The 27,187-nt window shown below is 46.6% G+C and overlaps 1 protein-coding gene across 1 annotated transcript in view; it reads left to right on the top strand.

Moving 5' to 3' along the window:
- The window catches only part of NCKAP1L (NCK associated protein 1 like), a 397,914-nt gene that overhangs the window by 310,964 nt on the left and 59,763 nt on the right, over positions 1-27,187 (top strand). The window contains exons 27-29 of the mRNA XM_069758709.1: positions 3,859-3,952; positions 5,592-5,708; positions 5,849-5,958. Coding sequence (XP_069614810.1) covers positions 3,859-3,952; positions 5,592-5,708; positions 5,849-5,958 — 321 coding nt within the window. The remainder of the gene's footprint in view (positions 1-3,858; positions 3,953-5,591; positions 5,709-5,848; positions 5,959-27,187) is intronic.

Below are 27,187 nucleotides of genomic sequence, written 5' to 3'. Positions count from 1 at the left end.
TCCGTTCTTTTCACGTGGCACACCCTGATAAAGATGATTCTGAGGTTCCGGAAGTCCCTCATAGAAGGGGGGGTACTGTCACAGGTTTACCGCATCTGAGAGGAGCCAAAAGACATCAGCGTCTGATTTCTCCTACTCCTGCACTGATTAGAAGCACTTCACCTTCATATTAAACGGTATAAATTTCTTTAATCTAATCCCATCTCCTATATAATCTGGGACCTGGCTAGCACTCATTGTCATAACTAGCTTATCCTGCATGGCTGGAGGTTGTTGTTGGTTATTATTGGAGAAAGGTGTTTGGTGGATTTATCTGTGACTGTTGCTTGGTTTTGATTTAATAATTCCCTTTCTTCTCCTTATTTGGTTTAATCCCATCCTCCACTCCCCGGTGCATTCCTCTGTTGTATGTGTGAGTATATTTGTATGTTTGGTATTTTCCATTAGCCCTGTTCATATTATCTTGTTAGGTGTATTATGGCACACTACTACTCCCCTCTTCCCTGGGTGGGGGAAGGGTACAGACTGAGGGTGGATTCAGGAACTAAGGCAAGGTACATGGTCCTGGTGTCTTCACCATTAGAAGTAATCCTTGAACAGATTGAGCTAGGGCACCCCTAGAGGTAGGGAATGGGAAGGATCCCCTGGTCCCGAGACACCCGACAACAGAGTCATGATAGCAAGCTTGAAATTGCCTTGCTTTTTCTATGTGCTGTCATTCTCCTGCAATGAGAAATTTTATCTTACATAGTGTACAGCTGGAAACCAAGGAACTTGACCACCAGAGCTTGAAGTACGAGTAGTAGCTACATTCCAGGCTGTGAAAATTCCTGACATCCCAGCCACCTTTCATTAGCCTATTAATTTCTATAGCGCTTTTAGCTGCTCACTTCCCACCCCCTTCCCCATACCTGTCAGCTCTTGTCCTATTATCAGTCCTACAAAATTACAAGCCATTGGGCCCCACCATGGCAGTTTTCACTTGAGTCATGCTTGTTCAAAATTCCTGTTATCTTTATATGAAAACATAGTGATTAGTGATGAGCGAGTGTGCTCGTTACTTGAGTTTTCCAAGCATGCTCGGGTGTCCTCCGAGTATCTTGGGCATGCTCGTAGATTATGTTTGTGTCCCCGCAGCTGCTCCTTAAGTAGAAAGGCATGATGCTCTGCTCTACTGCTCCAATCTTAAGTAGATTGGATCAGAGCTCCGCGCCTCTCCAGACAGTGGATGCACTGCTTCCTGTAGGGATACTTACTACCGCAGAGCAGCTGCAGGACTTTTTTGTTTTTGCTGTTGTTCTGGAACTCCCCTGCAATCCGGTGTCCCATATCAGATGCTATAGTCTGGAGCAGGAGCGGACTCAGACATTTTGGACATGGCAGTGGACCCTCTTTACTCTTTGGGCTCCTGTGCAGCTGCACAGGTTACATTAATGAGATGTCGGTCACTAGCTACGCTCCTGACTGTATGTAAATCTTGTAAAATGAATGGGAGCCGTCCTATTGCAAAAATCAAAATGTTACCTTGCAGTGTGGGTTTTTCTAAAATGTTTTTTTCTTAAATAAAGAAGACAAAGAGCAAATAGATTTACAGTCAAACTTTACGGGATTCATCTGTAGATGCATCATGTAGGTACACAATATATTTTGATTATATGAAAGGATGAATCAAACAGAATAAAAGCAATGTTTATACAATCCTACTGGTCAGGCATCTGCTCTCTTCACAGGCCACAACAACACCATGTTATCTCACGCAGTCTCATACCGCTATTATAGTTTGTCTCTCCAAAAGGACAATCTCTTAATCACAGTTCTCTCAGTTGTCATCTCTTAGGGTATGCGCAGACGATCACATGTCTGCTGCGTCCAAAGCGCTGATGGCTATTGGACGCATATGAATCCACATGTGTTCATTGAACCATGCGGAATCACCGCATCCAATACATTCTACGGGTGACATTTATCTTGCGGAGACTTTGTGTCTCCGCAAGATAAGTAAACATAATGCAGTCTGGAGAGACGCACCGCATGTCTGTCTCCGCAGGGAAGTCGCAGGTGTCTGTGCACGCATAGTGGGCATTGGATTTCTTGAAATCCCATTTACTATGCTGTACCATCTGGCCGCTGCAGGTTGAACGCTGCGGAAGTATATGCAGTGCCAACCTGCATCGTTTACTGACCGGGTGCACATACCTTTAAAGTTTCAGGCTCTTTTCATCTTTTCATGTGTCTTAAAGGGGTATTATAATAATAATAATAATAATCTCTATTTATATAGTAAACATTTTCCACAGCGCTTTTCATAAGTAACAACGTTAACAATAATATACGATTAAAGCAAAATAAAACAACCCTGCTCATGAGAGCTTACAATCTACAATGAGGTGGGGGAGATACAAAGTACAGATGTGTATTTACAATGATGTATTTATAGTGAAGGCCCAGCCATCTTCAGGGGGTGCGGGATAGATGGAGATAGTGAATGGGCTACACACACACACATAAAATGACTTTGATTAGGGAACGTGATAGGCCGCTCTGAACAAATGTGTTTTCAGGGAGTGCATAAAACTGTGCAAGTTGTGGCTGGTCCTAATTTCTTGGGGTAGAGCATTCCAGAGGATTGGCGCAGCGCGAAGAATTCTTGGAGTGGGAGGTATGGAATAGTGCAGAGGTTAGTTGAAAGTTGTTTACAGAGCGCAATGATCAGCTAGGCTGATAGATGGAAATGAGGGAGGAGATGTAAGGGGGTGCCGCACTGTGGAGAGCTTTGTGGGTGAGAACAAGTACTTTGAATTGTATCCTGTAATGAATGGGCAGCCAGTGTAACGACTGTCCAAGAGCGGATGCGTCCAAGTAACAATTAGAAAGGTGGATGACCCTGGCTGCTGCATTAAGGATGGACTGGAGAGGGGAAAGACATGTAAGGGGGAGGCCAATTAATAGAGCGTTACAGTAGTCCAGGCGGGAGTGGATCAGGGCAACAGTGAGGGTTTTTGTTGTTTCCATGGTGAGAAAAGGGCGGATTCTAGAGATGTTCTTTAGGTGTAAGTGGCACAAGCGGACAAGAGATTGTATATGGGAGGTGAAGGAGAGATTGGTGTCAAACATAACACCCAGACAGGGTGCCTGCTACTGAGGTGTTATTATGGTGCCACCCATGGTGACACAAGAACCTGATTTAGGCAATAGGTCATTTTATGATGACATTCCTTTAAACTCTTTTAAGGTGACAGCTTTTCTTATATTTTCTTATTCAATGTGCCTTTCTGCTCAATGTATTGTTTTGTTGCAGCAGTGCAAGTAGCTTTGTTTTAGATCCCACGTACTTGTAAAACAACACACAATACTATTATACTATTACCAGATATAAAACAGAAAATAACTATTTGCTTGGAAAAGCGCACTTATTTTTCATTATTTGTCCGTTATGCCATAGCTCTGCAGCATCACTGCTTTAGGGACAAAGAAACAAATACGCAGTCATAAGGAATTAATGGGTAATTAAATGTGGGCTGGCGGTTACTAGTAATGAACTAATTTTCCACTAGGCAGTAGGAAAAAAATAACCCCATGTGGCACATTACGACTGACCTGTTTTACCGACGCTCATGTTATTCCAGCCTATTATATGTTTGAGCATAAACAATAGCACAGTAGGATTTTCCATCCCCAGCTGTCTACAGCAGTTACCACTAGGCAATTAGTTCGCAGCCCCCTGGGGCAAAGCACTTTTTCAATATGTATTTTATTTATTTGTTTTCGACCTTGGAAATATGAATGCTGCTTTATTAACTAGTGAGACATCGGAACATGTCAGTATACGTCAGTAAAATGGTGCCTTCCATCTCCCAGGTCACCCTCAGTATTTTTGAGTTGGCAACGTCGGCGGGTATCCCATGTGATGTTGATCCTAGCCTGGTGGCAGCCTTGTCAAAGATGAAAACAGGTAACCTTAAAACTGTCTGTATAAACATTTAGGCCCCAATTCATTAAGAAGGGAGCTTTGCACACCAGTGTTAAAGAAGCTACTTTTTTATTGATGGCATATCAATAGCTGATCGGTGGGTGTGTGACACCAGGTTCTCCCACCGATCAGCAGTTACCAGTGCCAGTTCTCGGATATTGCCAGAACACACCAGCTCCACCACTCTATAGTGGGCGCAGCCTGGTGCTACAGATCCTCCCCCTAGTTATTTGTTTAGGGCATAGATCTGCAGTACCCCACCGCGGCCCCTATAGAAATGACAGAGCTTCTGTGTTCTGCAGCATCTGAGAACTTCCAGCCGCTTCCATCACTGGTTTAGCTGATCGTCAGAGGTTGTTGTGCCCCCCACCGATCAGCTATTGATAGGCCATCAATAAAAAGGTAGTGGCCAACCCCTTTAAAGAAAGATATATTTGGCATAATACGTACCAAATTCATAACAAGTTCACACCCTTTTTATGAAGCTGGCACATCTTATAACCTGCATGCTCCTCGCCAGAAATATTATTTGAGTCAGGGGCTACCGTACATTTCTGGTGTAGTAATTCTGATGAATTTGATGGTGGACTTTACCACCCTCTGTCTCGCTCCAGTTTTCTCTACCTTCTTTAACAAAAAAACAAAAACAAAAAAAAGTTGCAAAATTTTTGTGCAATTTGGAGCTGCACCAAAAGTTTGCAACATTACAGTGAGTTTTGCGTCACAAAACTGTAGTAAACTCCTCGACAAATTGATCTGGGCCTTAGTACATCATTAAATTATGGTGTGTAAATTATATGCAAAAATCTGTGTTTTGAATAGTTACCTTTACCTGAGTGGCTATTATTTTTATTTTATCACTTTTGTTTTTCCATAACTGCTTCTGAAAGACATAATTTTTTTTTTTTTATCTTTCAGAAGACATATCTGTGTGATGTCTTGATTTTTGAGACTTAAAGGGGTATTCCCATTGCCAAGATCCTATCCCAATATGCAGTAGATGTAATAATAATAATAATATTGGCAAATAGGTCTAATTAGACATGTAGTCTAGTTTTCCTGATGTCTCTTTTCTCATGTGCAGGCAATGCAGGACCTTAGGTATCCATGGTTACGACCACTAGCAGCTAGCTAGCTAACTGCCACTATATCAGTGGGCGTAACCATGGATACATAAGGTCCTGCAGTGCCTGCGCATGAGGAAAGAGACATAGTGAATCAGAATCACTATACATTCCTAATTGAAGGTATTTGCTAATATTACTATTAATCATTACACTTGCCACATATTGGGATAGGATCTTGGAGGTGGGAATACCCCTTAAAGTTTTTGATTGGCACTGATTGGGGTTGCAAATACTTTTTTGGGAAAGAGGTTATCTGGCCGTATTCACACATTGCACCCAGTGCTATTTTTTTGTGGTCGAACTACAATGTTTTTGCTGCGATTTTGTAACATCACAGCACGTGGTCGCAACGTGGAAGCGCCGACTCCAACAAAAAGGGCTGTTCTTATAAATTCAGTAGTTCTATTAACACGTGCTGGTTTTTTTAATTTCTTTTTCTATGTGTTCTGCAGTTTCCTTGATGCTATATTGTATGTACCTTCTTTTTTTGGCAGAAAGCTCATCCCTGGAGGAAGAATACAAGTTGGCTTGTCTTCTGCAAGTGTTTGTCGCCGTCTCCCTCCCACTCCTAGCTTCTGATTCCCTTTCTATTTACAACATTCAGAACGATGGTGAGAATAATTCTCCTAACATGCTTACATTGGCCATTGTAATGTGTCTGCACGTGTCCATTGTTAATGCTACAAATACATATAGGCTATAGTAGTCATTGTCAAAGCAAATACTCATGGAGCTGTGATTTTTTTTGTAGGTTATAATAACAATATCCATTGTCTGGCCAAGGCTATCATTCAGGTATCTGCTGCCTTTTTTACCATCTACCACAAGAACATTGAGATCCACCTCAAGGAATTCCTGCTGGTAAACAAATACTAAAGTTTGTCAAGGCATATTAAGAATAGTGTAGTATAGTATGTCATAGTAGTTAGAGGGAATCTGTCAGCAAGTTTTTTCCATTTAATCTGAGAGCAGCATAATGTAGAGACAGAGACCCTCATTCCAGTGATGTGTCACTAACTGGGCTGCTTTTTGTAGTTTCAATATAATCACTGTTTTATCAAGATATTGTCACTAGACGACTGGTTGTCTCATGCCATGTAGTCATCCTAGTCTGTTTACCTTTCATCATTGATTAACAGCTTTCTGCCTATGCACAGTGTATACAGAAAGCTGCCAATCCGGTATATGGGCGGGGTTATACAGAGCTCATTATTCAGAGAACTGGTATATCTGCAGCAGAGAAAACGTTGATTATATCAAAACTACACCAAGGAACCCAGATAATGACACATCACTGGAATCAGGGTCTCGGTCTCCAGATTGAGCTGCACTCGGATTACATAACACAAACCTAGTGACAGATTCCCTTTCAGTATAACATAAATATGAACTTTTTGGTCTGTTACATGAACGTGTTCTCAGGATGCATTTTATTGCTTTTTTGGTTAAAGTATTAGGCAGTTTTGACCTAATGTTGGATGACGGAGGTGCAGGTTGCAATGGGTTATCACATGAATGCTTCACCTGCTGATTAGTATCCATCCAATCATGTGGTTGGTAGTATTGAAATAAAAATGTGCATTGTAACAGATGGGGAAACGTTCTAGATGATCAATAGGGCTCACATTGGATTGTGCTAAGCGAAGTAATAGCTGCTTAGTCCAAGTCCCAGTGACAATCCATTGGCAGTTGTTTGTCTCAGGAAACCCATAAAGAATGGCCTATTTGGGTTTTCTGAGTTAACATGGATCTTACATTTATGACTCCTAATATTTAGCTGGACTTTATAGGTCTCTTGAGAAGGTTGCAAAGATTGAGCAGCACTTAAACGTTTCTGCTAATGATTAAAGGGGATATATGTAACAGCATACTGCCAGTTGCGCACACTGTCACGAATTCCCAGTACTCCTGATGCGTGCAGGCAGCTAAGTGACCACATGCATGGGATTTGCATACTTGTGGCCACATGCCCACTCAACGCTTTTGGCTTCTCTCAATTGAAGCAAATTGAGAAAAGCCAAATGAATCTAGTCTGCGCGTGACCGCAAGTGTGCAAACCTTCAGCATCAATAATACTGAGAATTTGTGACAACGTGCATATTGATTTCTATACAGCAGTCATCTGCTAGTCTCCTTCACCAACACTTTCAGCTTCCGAGAAGAAAGGCCGTACTGGGGGTCCACGGCACGTAAGGGGAGGCCGCCATGACGGGGTTACGTGGGACCTGGGGAGCTGGAGCAGTTAGAAGGGTTACAGTTGTAAGGGGTTAACTGGGAACTCGAGGGGTGGCTTAAGGGGCATTTTTTGAAAATAAAGGGTGGAACTAGGGGACTGCGGGGAGGGGGCACATAAAAAGGGGCACGCTCCTCACGCAGGCATCCATTTTAGGTGCCTGCGTGACAAGTGAGGAATCTCTGTCACACTTACCATGGAAGTTGAAGCGATCCTCCAGCGTCTCCGGGCGGCAGCCAGCTCCCAGAGGACAGATTGGCTGAATGCTTCTGTTAACAGCCTTCTCCAGGGGACATCGGATGCTCCATCGCAGGCACAGGAGGACGGGCGGAGGTCTAGGCCTCCGGCGCGCCTAAGCCCTGACGTGATCCCCAGGGCCCGGCGCCGAAATAGGAGCCCCTCTGCGGACCCTCCGGTAAGCAGCGCTGTTCCCTCCACCTCACAGCGCGGCGCCGGGAGGAATCCTCCAGCGCGGCGGGGCCTACAACGGGGGGTGGATCCTTCCTCCCCTCCTTCTGTGTCCCACCGACGTGGGGCGACAGGAGCAGGAGCCGGAACTGCAGCCGCCAGCATGTCCGCTGGCGCCGCTCAGCGTGGGAGGCAGCGACAGCCGAGGAGACAGGGGTCAGGTGCAGTGGCCCCTCAGCGCCGGGGATTATGCGGGCGGCAGTCGGCTGGCCCTGGCATCAGCGTACGGCCTTCTGCAGCGCACAGCTCTGGAGTCTTCAGCGCAGCTGTGCCTTCTGCTGGTGGTGGCCTGGATATTGCAAGTTCTGCGCCCTCTGCTGGTGGTGGCCTGGATATTACAAGTTCAGCACCCTCTGCTGGTGTTGGCCAGGATTTTCCTGCATCAGCGCCCTCTGCTGGTGATGGCCGGGATTTTCCTGGATCTGCGCCCTCTGCTGGTGATGGCCAGAACTTTCCTGGATCTGCGTCCTCTGCTGGTGGTGTCGGAAATTTTCCGGATTCCGGCAGGCGACATTCCGTCGCTTCGGGAGGCAGTGCCGGGAACGTATCCGTGGCAAGGAGCCGCACATCTTCCATCGGGCGGCAGGATGCCGGCTCGGCCTATTCCCCTTCCGCAGCACCAGGGCAGTCGACGGCATCACCGGGTCGCCAAGACGCGGATACGGCCGCCAGGAGTTCGGCGGGCAACATCGCGGATCAAGCCGGTCGGGATTCAGGACACCTTCGGCTGGGAGCTGGATCTTCGGCTGCTGGGCTCACAGCACCCAGGCAGCTAGGTGAGAACATTTTCCCTATCTTTAATATGCCAGGCATAGTTTCCCCTGAAGCTAGGAATATTGACATTACTTCGGGAGTTGCTAGCGGGGGTATGGGTTTAATCCTTAGAAGTTTAGGGGAGTTAGCGGGCTTGTGGGGGTCTGGTCTTAGCAGGGGGTCTTTGCCGTCAGCTGCTTGGTTGGGAAATACGGGGTCGTTTGAGGGGTCTAGACAGTTGTCTGAGGTTGCGGGTACATCCAGCAGTGCGGGTCCTGCGTCAAACACTGGGAGCTCATCAAGGGAGAAGGACGGAACAGCACCAGCGCTATCCATAGGGCCTGGGTCAGGAATTGATGCCCCAGGTGAGGGAGCTTTGCAGGATAAGGAAAAGGAGGATGTCCCGCAACTAGACGATTCGGCTAGGGGGGAGGTCTATGTTTGCTTCGAGGGCCCGTTAGGGGCAGATTTAAAACAGGAGGTTAGGGAAAAAATCTGGAAAGGGGAGTATATAGAAATATTTTCTCTTTTACCCCTAGAGAGATTTAATTTGGATAGACCTAGAAGGGGTGACTCCGGTGCAGTGGGCCGTGATGGAGGCCTTTCTAAGTAGATACCCCGATAGGTCAGCGGCAGTTTTATTGCGCGACGGTTTTAAGGAGGGTTTCAAAATTCCTTATGTTGAGCAGGATGTTAGTTTAAAAAGAAAAAATTTGAAATCGGCGTTACAATTCCCGGAGGTCGTGTCGGAGAAGTTGCATAAGGAAGTTGCTCTCGGAAGAATGGCAGGCCCGTTTGTCGCTCCCCCGATTGCTAATCTGAGGGTGTCACCTCTTGGCATGGTCCCTAAGAAAGAACCTAATAAATTTAGGTTAATCCATCACCTGTCATTCCCGAAGGGATCTTCGGTTAATGATGGTATTGATCCCAAGTTGAGTTCGGTGTCGTACTTATCATTCGATTCAGCGATGGAGTGGGTTTGAGCTTGTGGAAAGGGGGCTAAGTTAGCAAAAACCGACATCGAAGCGGCCTTTCGCTTGTTGCCAGTTCATCCCGACAGTTTGCATTTATTGGGTTGTTTTTGGGATGGCGGCTTCTTTGTTGATCGTTGTGTTCCCATGGGTTGCTCGATTTCATGTGCTTACTTTGAGGCCTTCAGCACGTTCCTAGAATGGGTGGTGAAAGATGTGTCCGGGATAAGCTCATGTTCGCACTATCTGGATGACTTTTTGGTTATTAGGCCAGCGGAGTCAGCGGATTGTTCGATTTTGTTGCATACAATGGAGAGTGTGGCAAAAAACTTCGGGGTGCCTTTAGCGGAGGATAAAACAGTTGGTCCGGTGACAGTGTTGAGCTTCCTAGGCATTGAAATTGACATGGTATCAATGGAATGTAGGCTACCTGCAGACAAGCTTACCGCGTTGCGCCAAGATGTGGTTAATACGATCGGTTTGAAGAAGATAAATTTGCGTAGTTTGCAATCGTTGTTAGGGAAATTGAACTTTGCATGTAGGATCATGCCGATGGGTCGAGCGTTCTGCCGCCGCCTATCCTTGGCAACAGTAGGGGTAAAGTCCCCTTTGCATTTCATCAGGATAAAGAAAGAGTTTCGGGACGATTTGAAGATGTGGGCGGATTTTCTTGACGAGTACAATGGCAGATCTGTGTGGATTCAGCCTGTGGCAGATGCTACTTCCTTGGGCATTTTGGTGCATGTCGTTGAAATGAGTGGCTTTGGTCTTTTCTTTCATGGTAGCTGGTCAGCAGCGGCTTGGCCAGAAGAATGGAAGGAGGAGGGGTTAACAAACAACCGGCTACTGTTGCATTTGTTCCCCAGGGTAGTGGCGTTGGCCCTGTGGGGTGACAAATTGAGGAATTTGAAGATTTCTTTTCATTGTGAGCATGTTGGAACGGTGACGGCGGTAAACTCATTGTCAGCGGCTACGCCCGCAGTAGTGAAGGTCTTGCAGCACTTGGTTTTCCTGGGTCTTAAGTTTAACTTATGGATTGTATCTGAAGTTAGCTTGTCAGCGCCTGATCCAATAGTTGTTGCTCTTTCTCAATTTCAGTGGCAGCTTTTCCGGGATTTGGCACCACAGGCGGAGAGCGCGGGCCAGGATTGTCCAGTGGAATTGTGGAACCTGCCGCGAGGGCCGTAACAGAGTTATTTACCAAATCGCTCGCGGATTCATCTTGGTCTCATTATAATCAGGCTTGGAGCTTGTGGGAATCCTGGATGTCAAGTATGGATCAGGATATGGAGGAGGAGTATGGTTTGTTGTTGTTCTTAGGTCATTATTGGGAGGCAGGTTGGTCCGTGACACGTTTGAATAAGTTTCTGGCGGGGCTAGCCTTTAACCTTAAATGGAGGGGGGGGTAAGGATATAACGAAATCCTTCTTGGTTCGGCAAGTTGTTCGGGGTTGGAAGAAAGGCTGGAAGGCTTCGGACGGTCGGCGACCCGTATCTTATGAGGTGCTCTCAGCCATTGAGTGGAAGTTGCAAGAGGTGTGTTTTTCCGAATGGGAAGTGGTTCTGTTCCGTGCAGCCTTTTCTTTGGCCTTCTTTGGGGCATTTCGGTTAGGTGAGTTGGTTAGCCTGTCCGTTAGTAAAAAAGGTATTTTGTTAAGAGAAAACGTGGATGTCGAAGGGAATAAGGTGGTGGTGTTTATTAAGGCTTCAAAAACGGACGTGTATGGGAAAGGGTGCAAAGTGGTGTTGTTCAATGTTGAAGGATCCCCGGTGTGCCCGGTGGCATCCGTGAAGAAGTACATGGCAAAGGGCGGGGTGTTAGACGAGCCATTCCTGGTGCACGAAAATGGGTCTTTCTTGTCCCGTTTTCAGTTTATTTCTGTATTTAGGAAATGTTTGGCGGCAGCGGGCTTACCTGCAACACAATATAGTGGTCATTCCTTCAGGATCGGGGCAGCGACTGAGGCCGCTAGGTGGGGCTTTGGTGAGGATGTGGTTCGGAGAATTGGGAGGTGGGAATCTTCAAGATTCCGGTCGTATGTTCGCCCAAACCTATTGTGAGTTAGAAGCTGTGTTAAGTTAATTGTTTGTTGCCTTTCTTTCTGTGTTGCAGGGCCTGATCCGATGCTCGTCTGGATCATGGGGCATTCGTATGTTGTATGGGCTGCGTTGCGTGCTGCGGTTCGTCCGGACGGTCGTCAGTTGGGTCTTTCTCGAGAGACAGTGACTTTATGATGGATCGGTAAAAGGGGGATGGTGTGGAAGGAATGGTTACCTGAATTTCATCGTTTTGTTAGACTGGATAGAGTGCCGGAGATCGTGGTGATACATTTAGGGGGGAATGATTTGGCTAAACGGTCTTGTAGGGAGCTGATTAAAGATATTAAATTCGATATCCTGAGGTTCTGGGTCATGTTTCCAAAAGTGTTGTTGGTGTGGTCCGACATCATTCCCCGTAAAAGATGGAGAGGTGCTAAATCACACGAGGGGGTGAACAGGGCCCGGATCAAAATAAACAGGGCCATATCTCGGTTTATGGTGAGGATGGGCACGTTGGCCGTGAGACATGTGGACTTGGAATCGGGTCAAGCGTGCACCTGAACGCGGAGGGAAATGATATGTGGTGTTTGGCTATCCGTAGTGGCATTGAATTAAGCTTGAAGGTGTGGAGGGACATGAATGGCTAAGGTGTCAGGCCATTCGTGTTCGTGGCGGGGGTGGAGGTCCTTGAAGTCGGTGGAAATGGTAAATCGTGGTTCAATGGGGTGGGGATCTTGAGAGGTCCTGGACACCCCATGAGAGAATTTAACAAGGCGCGGTACGGTTATCCCGCGTGAGGTGGATTTATGGGCCCCTGGCATGGGGGTGGGTTCGGTGGACCAGGATTGGTTGTTATCTATCCCTGAGCTGGTGCTTTACGGCTGGGGGTAAGACTCATCCTGGGCTGAACATTGTGGAGTTTTTGGGATACTGAGTTTTATAACTTTGGGGCTTCGAGGACCGCCCCTCCTATTCTGGGTTGTTATAAAAGTTCTGTTATCTTTTATTTAATAAAATGGCTGCTGTGGCCAATTAAATCCAACATATGTCTCCGTCTGCTGTTTTGAGTACGTTAGAAGTTTATTCTTTAGATTGTTAAGAGGCCTGTTTAAGGGGGTTGGGGTAATTTTCCAGGTCACGGAAATCACGTATACCCTATGTCAAGCTTCTGTTATAAATCTTGCAAGATCACCAGCCTGCAGCTTCCAGAGCAGTTCTTCTAATCATGTCTCTGTGGCTCGCTCTGTTTAGACCTGTGTGCTTGTCTAAATTCAGATTCAGAATGAGCACTGATAGCTGATTGTGTTATAGCAGAACTTGTGCTGAGCTTTATAGTTCTATTACTACTAGAGCTCTGCTACTCACCAGAACTGTCACTCATGGAGGAGAGCCCGCTCTGCCAGAAACCAGGGAGTGAGGACTGTAAGGAGCCAGAAGTGCTCTGAGCTGCTCAAGAGATCATTTGAGAATAGCTGTTTAAGCAATAAACAACAAAAAAAAAGAGAAAAGCAGGGATAGAAGAACAGATTTAGATATAAATAGGAAGTAAATTGGAAACTTGCTTAATTTCTGTTATTCTCTACCTATGTTTTAACAACAGAATAACCCTTTAAAGAGAGTCTTTCACTAGAGAAAATGAAGATAGGTGTTAAATGTCTGTGTGCTGGAGGCTCCACCTTTGGCGGTCCTCAGCCCCCTATTTCACCCTGGCTGCACTCCGCAGTGAGGAGAAGCTTGAATGGCACACCGGTCGATCATGTACCGTGCCGTGTCATTCAGAGTCTATAAGGCATACAGAAACAAACCGAGTACTGTACTCTATTATTGTCCCTGCCCTGAATGGAGTGATATCCTGCACGACTTATAGACTCTCCATTCAAAGTTGCCTACATTGCAGTTCAGGACTCCCATTTTAGTGAATAGTGGGGTCACAGCGGAGGGAACACTGGTCATCAATCATTTCCTAGGTTCAAATCCCACCAAGGACAGCATCTGAAACGAGTTTGTAAAAAGAGAATTAGGCATAAGCAATGTTCACTGATTTACACCTCAATATGCCTCCTTAGGATCTCTGTAGGGTGGTGCCTTCACGTAGGTAGCATCAAGGTAAATAATAAGAAATTGAAAGAATTGGAGCTCTCACCCAGATCCTTCTTGATGTTCAATTTTATTCCATGGTAAAACATGACATCAAATCATATTAAAGTGCGGAGTGCATGTAGCAGGGGAGCTATGCAGATGAGACTACAGCCATTTTGCGCTTGCTTAGCAGTTCTACAGGTCCCGTATATTCTCCCCGTGTTTGTGTGTGTTTCTTCCGGATTCTTTGGTTTCATACCAACACTCCAAAGACATACTGATAGGGAATCTAGATTGTGAGCCGCGTCGGGGACAGTGATGATGTTTTTTAAAGTGCTGCGGAATATGATGGTGCTCTATAAATAAGCACAATAAATAATAAGTAAATTCATCCCTAACCAGTCAAGAGGTAATAAATGTCCACTGTGGGAAAAACCCATTTAAATTAGTCTCATATTGAAATGGAGAGAAACAAGACACGTCATATATAATGAATTAGGGTGTATTCCCATTACAGGATACTTGGGGATAATGGTTCATTTCCCATAAATCCTGCCAATATAGCACTTGTAATAATTCATTCCATAGATATGGTAAGACAGGAGCCAATTGATGAATTCGAAAAGGCTGCATTAGGAATTAAACAAGAGATCCTCACTGCAGGCATCCTGTGTATATGGACACGGTGTTATCAGAGGACTATTTAAGAACCGAGACTCTTGTAAATCGTCTGTAGAAACCATTGCACACAAGCAGACTAAATGAGCTGGAAATATGCAGCCCTGAAAATGAAGGCAACATTACACAGCTCACGTCACACACATCCAAGCACACTCGATTTCTTAAGTCGAATAGTTTCCCATGAAAAACGTCGACAGTGGCTCCGTGCATTAAGTTCTCTGCATGTTCAAGAAATGCAAAGGTATAGATTAGCCTTCATTGTGGTTACAGGACTGATGGAAGTGAATATAGAACTGTCACATGGAAGTGCTAGGTCTGTAATACCAGGTTCCGGCCTTCAGGATGGAACACACTGCTCATGATGGGGTCAGAATTTTTGTCATATTTTAATGCCATTGTCAGACTCAGAGATGCATAATAACGTAAACTTAATAGGGGATAGTGCATTAATAGTGAATAGGATCTTGTTGTACTGACCTTAAAGAGGTTTTCTGGGCTCTAAACATATTTGCACAGTCTCACTCGCTATGTGATAGTAGATTGCCGACTGTCCCGATATCTCTGTATTCCGAGTATGAGTGGGCAGTCGAGTGACCGCAAGTACGCTATCTGCATAGTTGCAATCATGAGCCGCCTAAATTCTCATGTGCTACTCTCAATAGACCTGCACACTGTCATGATTTGGCCACCTGCAGCCACGAAGAGTGACCGACAAAATACACAGGCCCCAAATCATTATTTCCAGTTATTTTTGTCACTTTCATTTTTTATATTTATTGTCGTTTTTGGCAACAAATGCATTAAAATGTTGTACCCGATTCATAGATTTGGTGCAAAGTCAAAAATGGGCTTTTTTCCTGTCTTGAACTGCTTTTGCGACCTTTTGGCCCCAAGAGTCGCAGAATTGATGGTGTACTCAAAAATACACCAGGGAAGACTGGAGTGAAATCGCATCAAATTTCGTGACTTTTTAAAAAGTCTCAATTGATGAATTGGGCTAAAACATCTGGAATCGCTAAAATCTGTGCACAAAGTGGAAAACAAATTAAAAACAGGTGAACACATATAAAATAGAATCCAGAAAAGGTGCATTTAGTATAATGAAGTGATTGCAAACAACCAAAGGTACAAAACTAGACAAAAAAACAGGCGCAAAGGCATTGATGAATCCGGGACATAATGTGTATGGAGCGCCCGCTAGGGCCGTGGGGTACTCGGAACTGGGCCGGTTTTTAAAGGGGTAGTCACGGTGGCAGTCACCCGAGCTGTGGCTCCGGGCGTCCAATAAAAGGGGTTCGAGTAAATGGGTGGTATTCGGTCAGGAGCTGCAGAACCACTCATCTGCACGGCCCCAGCTTTCCTCTCTCAGACTCTCTCTGTCTGCTTCCTCTCTCCTCACTCTCCTCTCACAATCTCACTAACTCCTCCTCCAGCCAGAATATATAGGGAAGTTCCCCATAATCCGGGTCTCGAGCTCCCCCTTCTAGCCTGGAGTCAGAACAGTGTTGCATGTACTGGTTACCTGTTAAAGGGATCCTTCCTCGCTTCCAAGCATGGAATCACCCTCCCTGAGAGGAAAGCGGTGCCACTGTAACAACAGGTACCTGGGGTGTTGCATTTAGAGTCTAAAAACCCCTGTGATAAGAAACGAACAGGGCACAAATTGTAGAGTAAAATCCTGAGGCTGATTTATCCATAAAGTTATTTTTCATTTATTGCATTTGAGTGTAAATTTATTAAATATTAATGCCCTGAAATGCAATTAAATGAACGTAAGGGAAGGGACACCTGATTATTAGTTATAGGAGGGACATCACGTCACTTTTTTGGGGGGTCTCCCCTATAATAACCAGTAAAAGCTAAGCAAACAGCTGTGAGCTGATATTAATAGTCTGTGAACCTTTATGGCTATTGGGCCCTTCCCAGAATATTAACATCAGCTCATAGTCGTCAGCTTTCTCTCAGCTGGTTATGAAAATTACGGGGGACCCCATGCCGTTTTTTTATTATTTAATTGTTTAACTATTTTAGACTATACAAACACAGCAGGGGGCTAACTCCAACTATTAACATTTTTGCCTGATTGCAGGGAGAACAGGTGACGATGAGTGATGGTTCTATCACCCGGCGCTAACTGTACTGATTTTCCCACGCTCCTGTACATGTCACACTGATGCGGCACACGGACGACAAATGTATGCCATTTGTATGCCACACATATGTAACGCACGGACACACAGACACAGATAGCTCCGGTACTGGTTTTTCAAGAACTGGTAATATCAGAATGTGTGAAGAGGGCCTAAGTCCCACTCCTGGCATACAAACACTGATGCAAAAATACTGACATGTTAGTGAGGCCTTACTGTGAGATTTGGAATTCCTGAAGACATTAACCCATTCTTTACTCTAGCACCATGCAATTGAGCTAACTTAAAATTGGAAATGCCAGTCTGTGCAGGTGTAAATTACCAACATGGATATAATTGGCAGAATGTGTCTGAATAAGGCTGCCGTCACACTAGCAGTATTTGGTCAGTATTTTACATCATTATTTGTAAGCCAAAACCAGGAGTGGGTGATAAATCCAGAAGTGGTGCATATGTTTCTATTATACTTTTCCTCTAATTGTTCCACTCCTGGTTTTGGCTTACAAATACTGATGTAAAATACTGACCAAATACTGCTAGTGTGACGACAGCCTGATAAAAATGAAAAAATAATGAAACAAAATATCATAAGCAATTAAGTAACGCTGCAATATGATTTTTTTGTCAGTGACTAGGGTTTCTTTGTCTTCCTTTTTCTGTACTTAGAATCTGACATAAGCCTCTCGGAGCCGTCTTTATACCAGTAGAGCAGCCTTTGTTGTATTCCCTGGTTGTTTCATTTGAAGAATTTTTAAAGCAATCCCCTAAAGTCATAAAGAGCAGTAGAGATACCCATTAAATGTCTTTCAGAAGATAAGAGCACACTTGCCAATCATGGGTCATTTGCCAATAAGAAAAGCAGCTAGTGCTACTTATGGCTACATAACAAAGGTTTGATTATTTAAACTATAATGACAATTTAATTATTGGTTATTGGTTAATTATTAGTCGACACAAAATCACAGAGCCATGTCCAATTTTGATGAGAATCTCAGATTAAACTCGCCAATGCAAGTCTATGGATCTATGAAAAAACTGGACATCACTCGGATGTCATCTAAATGATGTCCATCTTTCCCAGACTTTTTGGGTGGAATCACACAAGCGTCTGGCATCTGATGTGATATCCTAATGACTCTCGGTTCCAGCTCTGCTGTGAGCGTCATACGAGTGTCAGTGCTCTGTACTCCGATCCTCTTACAGGTGCGGAGGAGACAAAGATAGTAATTTCTCCATTTCCTCCATTGCCCGCATCTGCGGGAATAGACTTGTATGGGTACGTGTGATTCGATTCTCACTGCAACTCACAGAATGCTGCAATTGTTCTCTCATGCCGAATCAGCATGAAAAAAATAATTGCAGATGTGCACTGCCCATAGAGTAACACTGGTCTGAAATCAATCAGATTTTTTATCAGATTGTACCCATCCAATTTATACACTCGTGATATTAGAATCTTGAAAAACCTCAATCATTTTGTTTACATCCAAGGAAAACTGCTGACACTGGCTAAAGTCTAATGGTAAAATCTGACACTCTAATCAAACTTTGAGGGTAAAAGCTGACACTCCTAAACTCTCATGGTAAAAACTGACGCTACAACCAAACTCTGAGGGTAAAACTGACTTAACTCTGATGGTAAAAACTGACACTATAAGCAAACTCTCAGGGTAAAAACTGACACTCTTAAGGTACCATCACATTAAGCGACGCTGCAGCGATATAGACAACGATGCCATCGCTGCAGCGTCGCTGTGTGGTCGCTGGAGAGCTGTCACACAGACAGCTCTCCAGCGACCAACGATGCCAAGGTCCCCGGGTAACTAGGGTAAACATCGGGTTACTAAGCGCAGGGCCGCTCTTAGTAACCCGATATTTACCCTGGTTACCTAAAAAAACAAACACTACATACTTACATTCCGGTGTCTGTCGAGTCCCTCGGAGTCAGCTTCCCTGCACTGTGTCAGCGCCGGCCGGCTGTAAAGCAGAGCACAGCGGTGACGTCAACGCTGTGCTTTACGGCCGGCGCTCACAGTCAGTGCGGGAAGCTGACTGCGAGGGACGCGACAGACACCGGAATGTAAGTATGTAGTGTTTGTTTTTTTTAGGTAACCAGGGTAAATATCGGGTTACTAAGCGCGGCCATGCGCTTAGTAACCCGATGTTTACCCTGGTTACAAGTGAAGACATCGCTGAATCAGCATCACACACGCCGATTCAGCGATGTCAGCGGGTGATCCAGCGACAAAATAAAGTTCTGGCCTTCTAGCTCCGACCAGCGATCTCACAGCAGGATCCTGATCGCTGCTGCGTGTCAAACACAACGATATTGCTATCCAGGACGCTGCAACGTCACAGATCGCTATCGTTATCGTTCTAAAGTCGCTCAGAGTGAAGGTACCTTTAAACTCTGATTGTAAAAACTGACACTCAGACTAAACTTTGATGGAAATCTGATCTTTTTTGCATACAAGAAAGATCCCTGAAGTTTGAATGAGCCTTTATCTGGGTAGATATTGCTTTTCCCAGACATTTTGGAGACTTCTATGAATCTTACCTGATTGTCTAGTGCAGCAATAAGAATGAAGTATAGAGGTGCTTAGAATTGCTGTGTCTGCCATAGTTGTAGGGACAGAGTAGGTGGGTGTACTATGGAGTACTATGAGTAGTTTTGTTATGGATGTTCTCTGGTTGCCACTGTTTAGGAGGAACGAGGGCTGGTTCTGCTATTGGTGTATTATGGTTGTCACTTTTATAAGTGCATTGTGACTGCCATTAATATTTTAGAGTTAGAAGACAAGAAAAACTCTTAAATGTGGCCACCATACTGTATTTAGAAGATCCTTAAGAAAAAGTTCCTGTAGGCAGCTTTAGGTACTCTTTAGAAGTTAGGTTCAATAGCAAGTAGGCCAATATCATAAGAACTATTGTACACAACACAGGATAAAACTATTCTACACAATTGTGCACAATACAGGATTAATGGGGTTCAAGAGAGGCCTGGATGTCTTCCTGGAGCAGAACAATATTGTATCATACAATTATTAGGTTCTGTAGAAGGACGTAGATCTGGGGATTTATTATGATGGAATATAGGCTGAACTGGATGGACAAATGTCTTTTTTCGGCCTTACTAACTATGTTACTATGTTACTAATGTATTTTAGAGAGACAAAAACTGAAGCAAATTGATCATAATGACATCAGTCTGGTATTTTATGCCACCTTAGTGTACCTAACACCAAGAGTTTGCTTGACATTGGTGCACGCTGTTAATAAGTCTCAAGCATTCTACTTGTGTACATGGGCCAATAAACATCCAAATAAGCATTCATCATAATTGCTTTTTGGTATTACATCTCTTGGTGTAAGCAAGGGATATCCAGAGAGTGAAAGTTCATATTAACGACACAGTATGGATCAGTCCACATAAAAAGGTCTTAAAGTGATCCTGTCACCAGGTTTGGCCAATAAGAGATACAGCCATCACCTTTCAGGGTTGATATACAACATTCTATAATGCTTTATATCTGCCCCCACCCCGACCTGTAAGAGAAGAAAAATAACTTTTATTATACTCACCTGTGGGGCGGTCCGGTCCGAGGGGTGTCGCTAGTCTTAGTCCAGTGCCTCCCATCTTCTTATGATCCCCATCCTCCTGCTTGCTTCGTGTGGATCACACATCCCTTTGTCATCCACACAGTCTCCTCGGCACAGCTCTCCTGCGCAGGCGTACTTCTCTGCCCTGTCTACTGCAGTGCATATGCGCCGGGTTTCTTTGACTTTTCCCGACACCTTTGCTCTGCCCTCAACAGGGCAGGGAAGTACGCCTGCACAGGAGCATGGTGCCGACGAGACGCATCATCCACACGAAGCAAGCAGGAGGGCGGCATCGCAAGAAGAAGGGAGTCGCTGGACCAAGACCAGCGACACCTATCAGACCGGAGCGCCCTGCAGATGAGTGTAATAAAAGTTATTTTTCTTCTCTTGCAGGTCAGGTTGGGGACTTATATACAGCATTATGGAATGCTGTGTACCAGCCATGAAAGGTGACGGCGGTATCTCTTATTGGCCAACCGGGTGACCGGTTCCCTTTAAATGAGCACTGACCGACTTGTTATAGTGTTGATCGGCTCTCGCCAGAAGCATTTCATGAATTTTCCATGTTTTCTTGGCACAATTTTCAACTGAATTCTGTTGCAATTTGCTTAGTAAATCTATTGTAAACTTTATTATCAAAGAAGATGATATTTTGTCTAAAAATCTAATGGGACACGTTGTCTCCATTTTTTACATTGAAAATGCTGTCCAGCCACTCACAATGAAATGAGATAATTGGGATTAATCTTGTTGAGAGTGACAGAAGGTATTTGGGAGAACACTGAACACAAATCTTTCCTATAATTAATAGCTATTGATCATTACTGGGATTCATTTACAGCTAATCTTTTAAATCTACTTAATTCTGATAAATTCCTTTCAACATATTACAAAAAAGTGTATTTTTTTTTTAATAAAATATTGTGCTGACAACTTTTGATGAAACAATAAGCTCACAGCTGAGAATCAATTACAGCACTTTGTAATCTGCGGCTAGAATTTTTGATTACAATGGCAGAACAGTAATAGCGGCATTAAATTTCCTGGCAATAGTTTGTGCCTAAAATCTGGCTTTTTTTCTGCATGACAAACCTTGTGTTGGGGAAATAATACTGTCTTAATTCACCCATTACTGTGTTTGAATGAATTACTCTCTAACATTTGTAACAAGTGAAGATTATTTTTCAGCTACAAAACATTCTGAAAATACTTTTAATGTCCCTATGATAAGAGAGTGCAGAAGCTATTTTACTTTTGCGGATGACTACTCTTATTTGTATTATAATGGACATGGTGGAAGTTTTAAAGACAATGCAGTTTCTAAGCATGAAAAAGCTGAAGGCTGGGGCTACACGGTGACTTTGGCTGATACACAGGTGTTGCTGCTACATAGCAGAGCAATAGAAATGAATCCGGTCGCATTGTGACCCTGACAGTACTGCGACTGCAACAAGCAAGTTGCAACATACTACGATTGTCACAGTCACAGTACCCTCGGGGCCGCAATGTGACCGCATTCACTTTGTCTTGCTCTGCAAAGTAGCATTTTAGGAGCATATTTAGCTTAGTAAATGTCTCATGATGTGTCTACCCCAGCAAGCACCCTTAGGGTAGGTTCACAAAGGCGTTCCGAGTGCTGTCCATGAAAGAATGGACATTACACAGAGTGCAGCCGATGTCATTCAACTATGCTATTCAGATCAGAGTTGTTATTTTTTTTAACTAAGGATCAGGGTCTATAACACACTAGATCAGGGGTCTCAAACTGCATTCCTCGAGGGCTGCAAATCATACGTGTTTTCAAGATTTCCTTAGCATTGCACACGGTGCTGTAATCATTATGTGCGTAGGTGATTACATTATCACTAGTGTTGAGCGATACCTTCCGATATCGGAAAGTATCGGTATCAGTTTGGATCGGCCGATATTCAAAAAATATCGGATATCGCCGATACCGATACCCGATCCCAATGCAAGTCAATGGGACCAAAATATCGGAATTAAAATAAACCCTTTCTTTCCTTGTAGGTTCATTCTACATGAAGGAAAACAACTAAGAATAATGCCGGATGTATTTGGGGAGGTGGCGGAGACATTAAAGTCATAGAGGTTTATCCCAATCAAATAGAATAGCATGTTTTTTGTTTTTTTTTAAGACGTTCGGAGTGACAAAGATATTGACTATGTAAATTTTTTTTTTATTTTGTCAGATATTGATGTTTCACTATTCCACGCCCTTCCCCTTCTTTTTTTTCTTTTTTTTTTTCTTTTCCCACACTTTCATCTTCATCATCATCAGCATCTTTGACATCAACTTCTTCACCTTATTCATCTTCTTCTTCATCTTCTACCTATTTTTTTTTTTTTATTACATTCTTCATATTCATTTTATTCAACTATTATTATTCTTCTTATTCTACATATTCTTTTTATTCCACTGTTATTATTCTTCCTATTCTACTTCTTCATCATATTCTCATTTGTGACAGGCATTCCCGTAGTTGTTATCTATAAAAGTTTGAAGATTACACCTTCCGTTCTGCCAGTCACAAAAGTTACATTTGTCCGCGTTCAGTTTGGCCTGCAGCATCAGGCTTTATCCAGGGGCACCACGAGGAGGAACGGACTCACCCCCATACACTGCTTAGTCTTCTTCTGCATATAATTTAGATAATATCTTTTGCTCTGATATTAAGTCTTATGCTTAATGTTCTTCTGCTCTTTGTTCTGCAGCCTCTTGTTCTTCTGCTTCTCGGTCTTCCATGTTGTCGTCTCCAGGGTCGTCGTCTCCAGTGTCGTCATCTCCGCCGTCGTCGTCGTCGTCATCGGGGTGGTCTTCCGTGTCGTCGTCATCGTGGTGGTCTTCCGGGTCGTCGACGTTAGGGTCTTCAACTTGGAAATGTAGCAGAAGGTACAAGAAGGCTGAGAAAATGCCAAGAACCAGCTGATGGAACTGGAACTCGGATGGCTACCCGAAGGTTCAAGAGCCTATGGAACTACCGAGGACCAGCTGACGTTACTGGAACCCGGTTACTAAGCAGGAGGTACCCGTGCTAAAAAGCACTACCAAGGACCGCCTGACGTTGACGGAACTCGGATACCCAGAAGGAGGCACCTAAGCCAAAGGCTCTGCCCGGAACCAGCTGACGTTACTGGAACCAGGATGGGGAGCAGAAGGTACAAGAGCAAAAGACACTGCCGAGAACCAGCTGACGGTACTGGAACCCGGATGGGTAGCCGAAGGTCCAAGAGCCAATGGAACTACCGAGGACCAGCTGACGTTACTGGAACCCGGTTACTAAGCAGGAGGTACCCGTGCCTGAAAGCACTACCAAGGACCACCTGACGTTGGTGGAACTTGGATACCCAGAAGGAGGCACCTAAGCCAAAGGCTCTGCCCGGAACCAGCTGACGGTACTGGAACCAGGATGGGGAGCAGAAGGTACAAGAGCAAAAGACACTGCCGAGAACCAGCTGACGGTGCTGGAACCAGGTGGTGGACCCGAAGGCCCACAGGAGAGGAGAGAACAGCTAGGCCGCGAGGCAGCCGCAGTTACCGAACCCCAACAGTCCTACAGGGGGAGCTGGGCCTACTGGCACTACATAACCAGCCTTGACTACCAGTTCACGCAGCCCACATAGGAAGCTCCTAAACTGGAGGCACCCTGGAGTTGGCTAACTCGACCGCACCACGACGGGGCAAGCATAGGCGTCTCAGTGAAGTTGACACAACCCGGAAACAGCTGACGGTGCTGAAACCAGGCTTGGCACGAGGGAGTACCTGTGACAAGAACACTGCTGAGAACCAGCTGGCGGTGCTGGAACCCGGATGCGTTGCCCCAGTGTGCAAGAGCCAATGGCACGACCGAGGACCAGCTGACGGTGCTGGAACCCGGTTACTAAGCTGTAGGTGCCCGCGCTTAAAAGCACTACCAAGGACCGCCTGGCGTTGGCGGAACTCGGATACCCAGGAGGAGGCACCTAAGCCAAAGGCTCGGCCCGGAACCAGCTGACGGTGCTGGAACCAGGTGGTGGACCCCAAGGCCCACAGGAGAGGAGAGAACAGCTAGGCCGCGAGGCAGCCGCAGTTACCGAACCCCAACAGTCCTACAGGGGGAGCTGGGCCTACTGGCACTACAGAACCAGCCTTGACTACCAGTTCACGCAGCCCACATAGGAAGCTCCTAAACTGGAGGCACCCTGGAGTTGGCTAACCCGACCGCACCACGACGAGGCAAGCATAGGTGTCTCAGTGAGCTTGACACAACCCGGAAACAGCTGACGGTGCTGAAACCAGGCTTGGCACGAGGGAGTACCTGTGACAAAAACACTGCCGAGAACCAGCTGGCGGTGCTGGAACCCGGATGCGTTGCCCCAGTGTGCAAGAGCCAATGGCACGACCGAGGACCAGCTGACGGTGCTGGAACCCGGTTACTAAGCTGTAGGTGCCCGCGCTTAAAAGCACTACCAAGGACCGCCTGGCGTTGGCGGAACTCGGATACCCAGGAGGAGGCACCTAAGCCAAAGGCTCGGCCCGGAACCAGCTGACGGTGCTGGAACCAGGTGGTGGACCCGAAGGTCCACAGGAGAGGAGAGAACAGCTAGGCCGCGAGGCAGCCGCAGTTACCGAACCCCAACAGTCCTACAGGGGGAGCTGGGCCTACTGGCACTACAGAACCAGCCTTGACTACCAGTTCACGCAGCCCACATAGGAAGCTCCTAAACTGGAGGCACCCTGGAGTTGGCTAACCCGACCGCACCACGACGAGGCAAGCATAGGTGTCTCAGTGAGCTTGACACAACCCGGAAACAGCTGACGGTGCTGAAACCAGGCTTGGCACGAGGGAGTACCTGTGACAAAAACACTGCCGAGAACCAGCTGGCGGTGCTGGAACCCGGATGCGTTGCCCCAGTGTGCAAGAGCCAATGGCACGACCGAGGACCAGCTGACGGTGCTGGAACCCGGTTACTAAGCTGTAGGTGCCCGCGCTTAAAAGCACTACCAAGGACCGCCTGGCGTTGGCGGAACTCGGATACCCAGGAGGAGGCACCTAAGCCAAAGGCTCGGCCCGGAACCAGCTGACGGTGCTGGAACCAGGTGGTGGACCCGAAGGTCCACAGGAGAGGAGAGAACAGCTAGGCCGCGAGGCAGCCGCAGTTACCGAACCCCAACAGTCCTACAGGGGGAGCTGGGCCTACTGGCACTACAGAACCAGCCTTGACTACCAGTTCACGCAGCCCACATAGGAAGCTCCTAAACTGGAGGCACCCTGGAGTTGGCTAACCCGACCGCACCACGACGAGGCAAGCATAGGTGTCTCAGTGAGCTTGACACAACCCGGAAACAGCTGACGGTGCTGAAACCAGGCTTGGCACGAGGGAGTACCTGTGACAAAAACACTGCCGAGAACCAGCTGGCGGTGCTGGAACCCGGATGCGTTGCCCCAGTGTGCAAGAGCCAATGGCACGACCGAGGACCAGCTGACGGTGCTGGAACCCGGTTACTAAGCTGTAGGTGCCCGCGCTTAAAAGCACTACCAAGGACCGCCTGGCGTTGGCGGAACTCGGATACCCAGGAGGAGGCACCTAAGCCAAAGGCTCGGCCCGGAACCAGCTGACGGTGCTGGAACCAGGTGGTGGACCCGAAGGCCCACAGGAGAGGAGAGAACAGCTAGGCCGCGAGGCAGCCGCAGTTACCGAACCCCAACAGTCCTACAGGGGGAGCTGGGCCTACTGGCACTACAGAACCAGCCTTGACTACCAGTTCACGCAGCCCACATAGGAAGCTCCTAAACTGGAGGCACCCTGGAGTTGGCTAACCCGACCGCACCACGACGAGGCAAGCATAGGTGTCTCAGTGAGCTTGACACAACCCGGAAACAGCTGACGGTGCTGAAACCAGGCTTGGCACGAGGGAGTACCTGTGACAAAAACACTGCCGAGAACCAGCTGGCGGTGCTGGAACCCGGATGCGTTGCCCCAGTGTGCAAGAGCCAATGGCACGACCGAGGACCAGCTGACGGTGCTGGAACCCGGTTACTAAGCTGTAGGTGCCCGCGCTTAAAAGCACTACCAAGGACCGCCTGGCGTTGGCGGAACTCGGATACCCAGGAGGAGGCACCTAAGCCAAAGGCTCGGCCCGGAACCAGCTGACGGTGCTGGAACCAGGTGGTGGACCCCAAGGCCCACAGGAGAGGAGAGAACAGCTAGGCCGCGAGGCAGCCGCAGTTACCGAACCCCAACAGTCCTACAGGGGGAGCTGGGCCTACTGGCACTACAGAACCAGCCTTGACTACCAGTTCACGCAGCCCACATAGGAAGCTCCTAAACTGGAGGCACCCTGGAGTTGGCTAACCCGACCGCACCACGACGAGGCAAGCATAGGTGTCTCAGTGAGCTTGACACAACCCGGAAACAGCTGACGGTGCTGAAACCAGGCTTGGCACGAGGGAGTACCTGTGACAAAAACACTGCCGAGAACCAGCTGGCGGTGCTGGAACCCGGATGCGTTGCCCCAGTGTGCAAGAGCCAATGGCACGACCGAGGACCAGCTGACGGTGCTGGAACCCGGTTACTAAGCTGTAGGTGCCCGCGCTTAAAAGCACTACCAAGGACCGCCTGGCGTTGGCGGAACTCGGATACCCAGGAGGAGGCACCTAAGCCAAAGGCTCGGCCCGGAACCAGCTGACGGTGCTGGAACCAGGTGGTGGACCCCAAGGCCCACAGGAGAGGAGAGAACAGCTAGGCCGCGAGGCAGCCGCAGTTACCGAACCCCAACAGTCCTACAGGGGGAGCTGGGCCTACTGGCACTACAGAACCAGCCTTGACTACCAGTTCACGCAGCCCACATAGGAAGCTCCTAAACTGGAGGCACCCTGGAGTTGGCTAACCCGACCGCACCACGACGAGGCAAGCATAGGTGTCTCAGTGAGCTTGACACAACCCGGAAACAGCTGACGGTGCTGAAACCAGGCTTGGCACGAGGGAGTACCTGTGACAAAAACACTGCCGAGAACCAGCTGGCGGTGCTGGAACCCGGATGCGTTGCCCCAGTGTGCAAGAGCCAATGGCACGACCGAGGACCAGCTGACGGTGCTGGAACCCGGTTACTAAGC

The sequence above is a fragment of the Ranitomeya imitator genome, chromosome 3 (assembly GCF_032444005.1).
Source record: "Ranitomeya imitator isolate aRanImi1 chromosome 3, aRanImi1.pri, whole genome shotgun sequence".
NCBI lineage: Eukaryota > Metazoa > Chordata > Amphibia > Anura > Dendrobatidae > Ranitomeya > Ranitomeya imitator.
The sequence above is the reverse complement of the archived record's forward strand: the minus strand, read 5'-3'. Positions and strand labels throughout refer to the sequence as shown.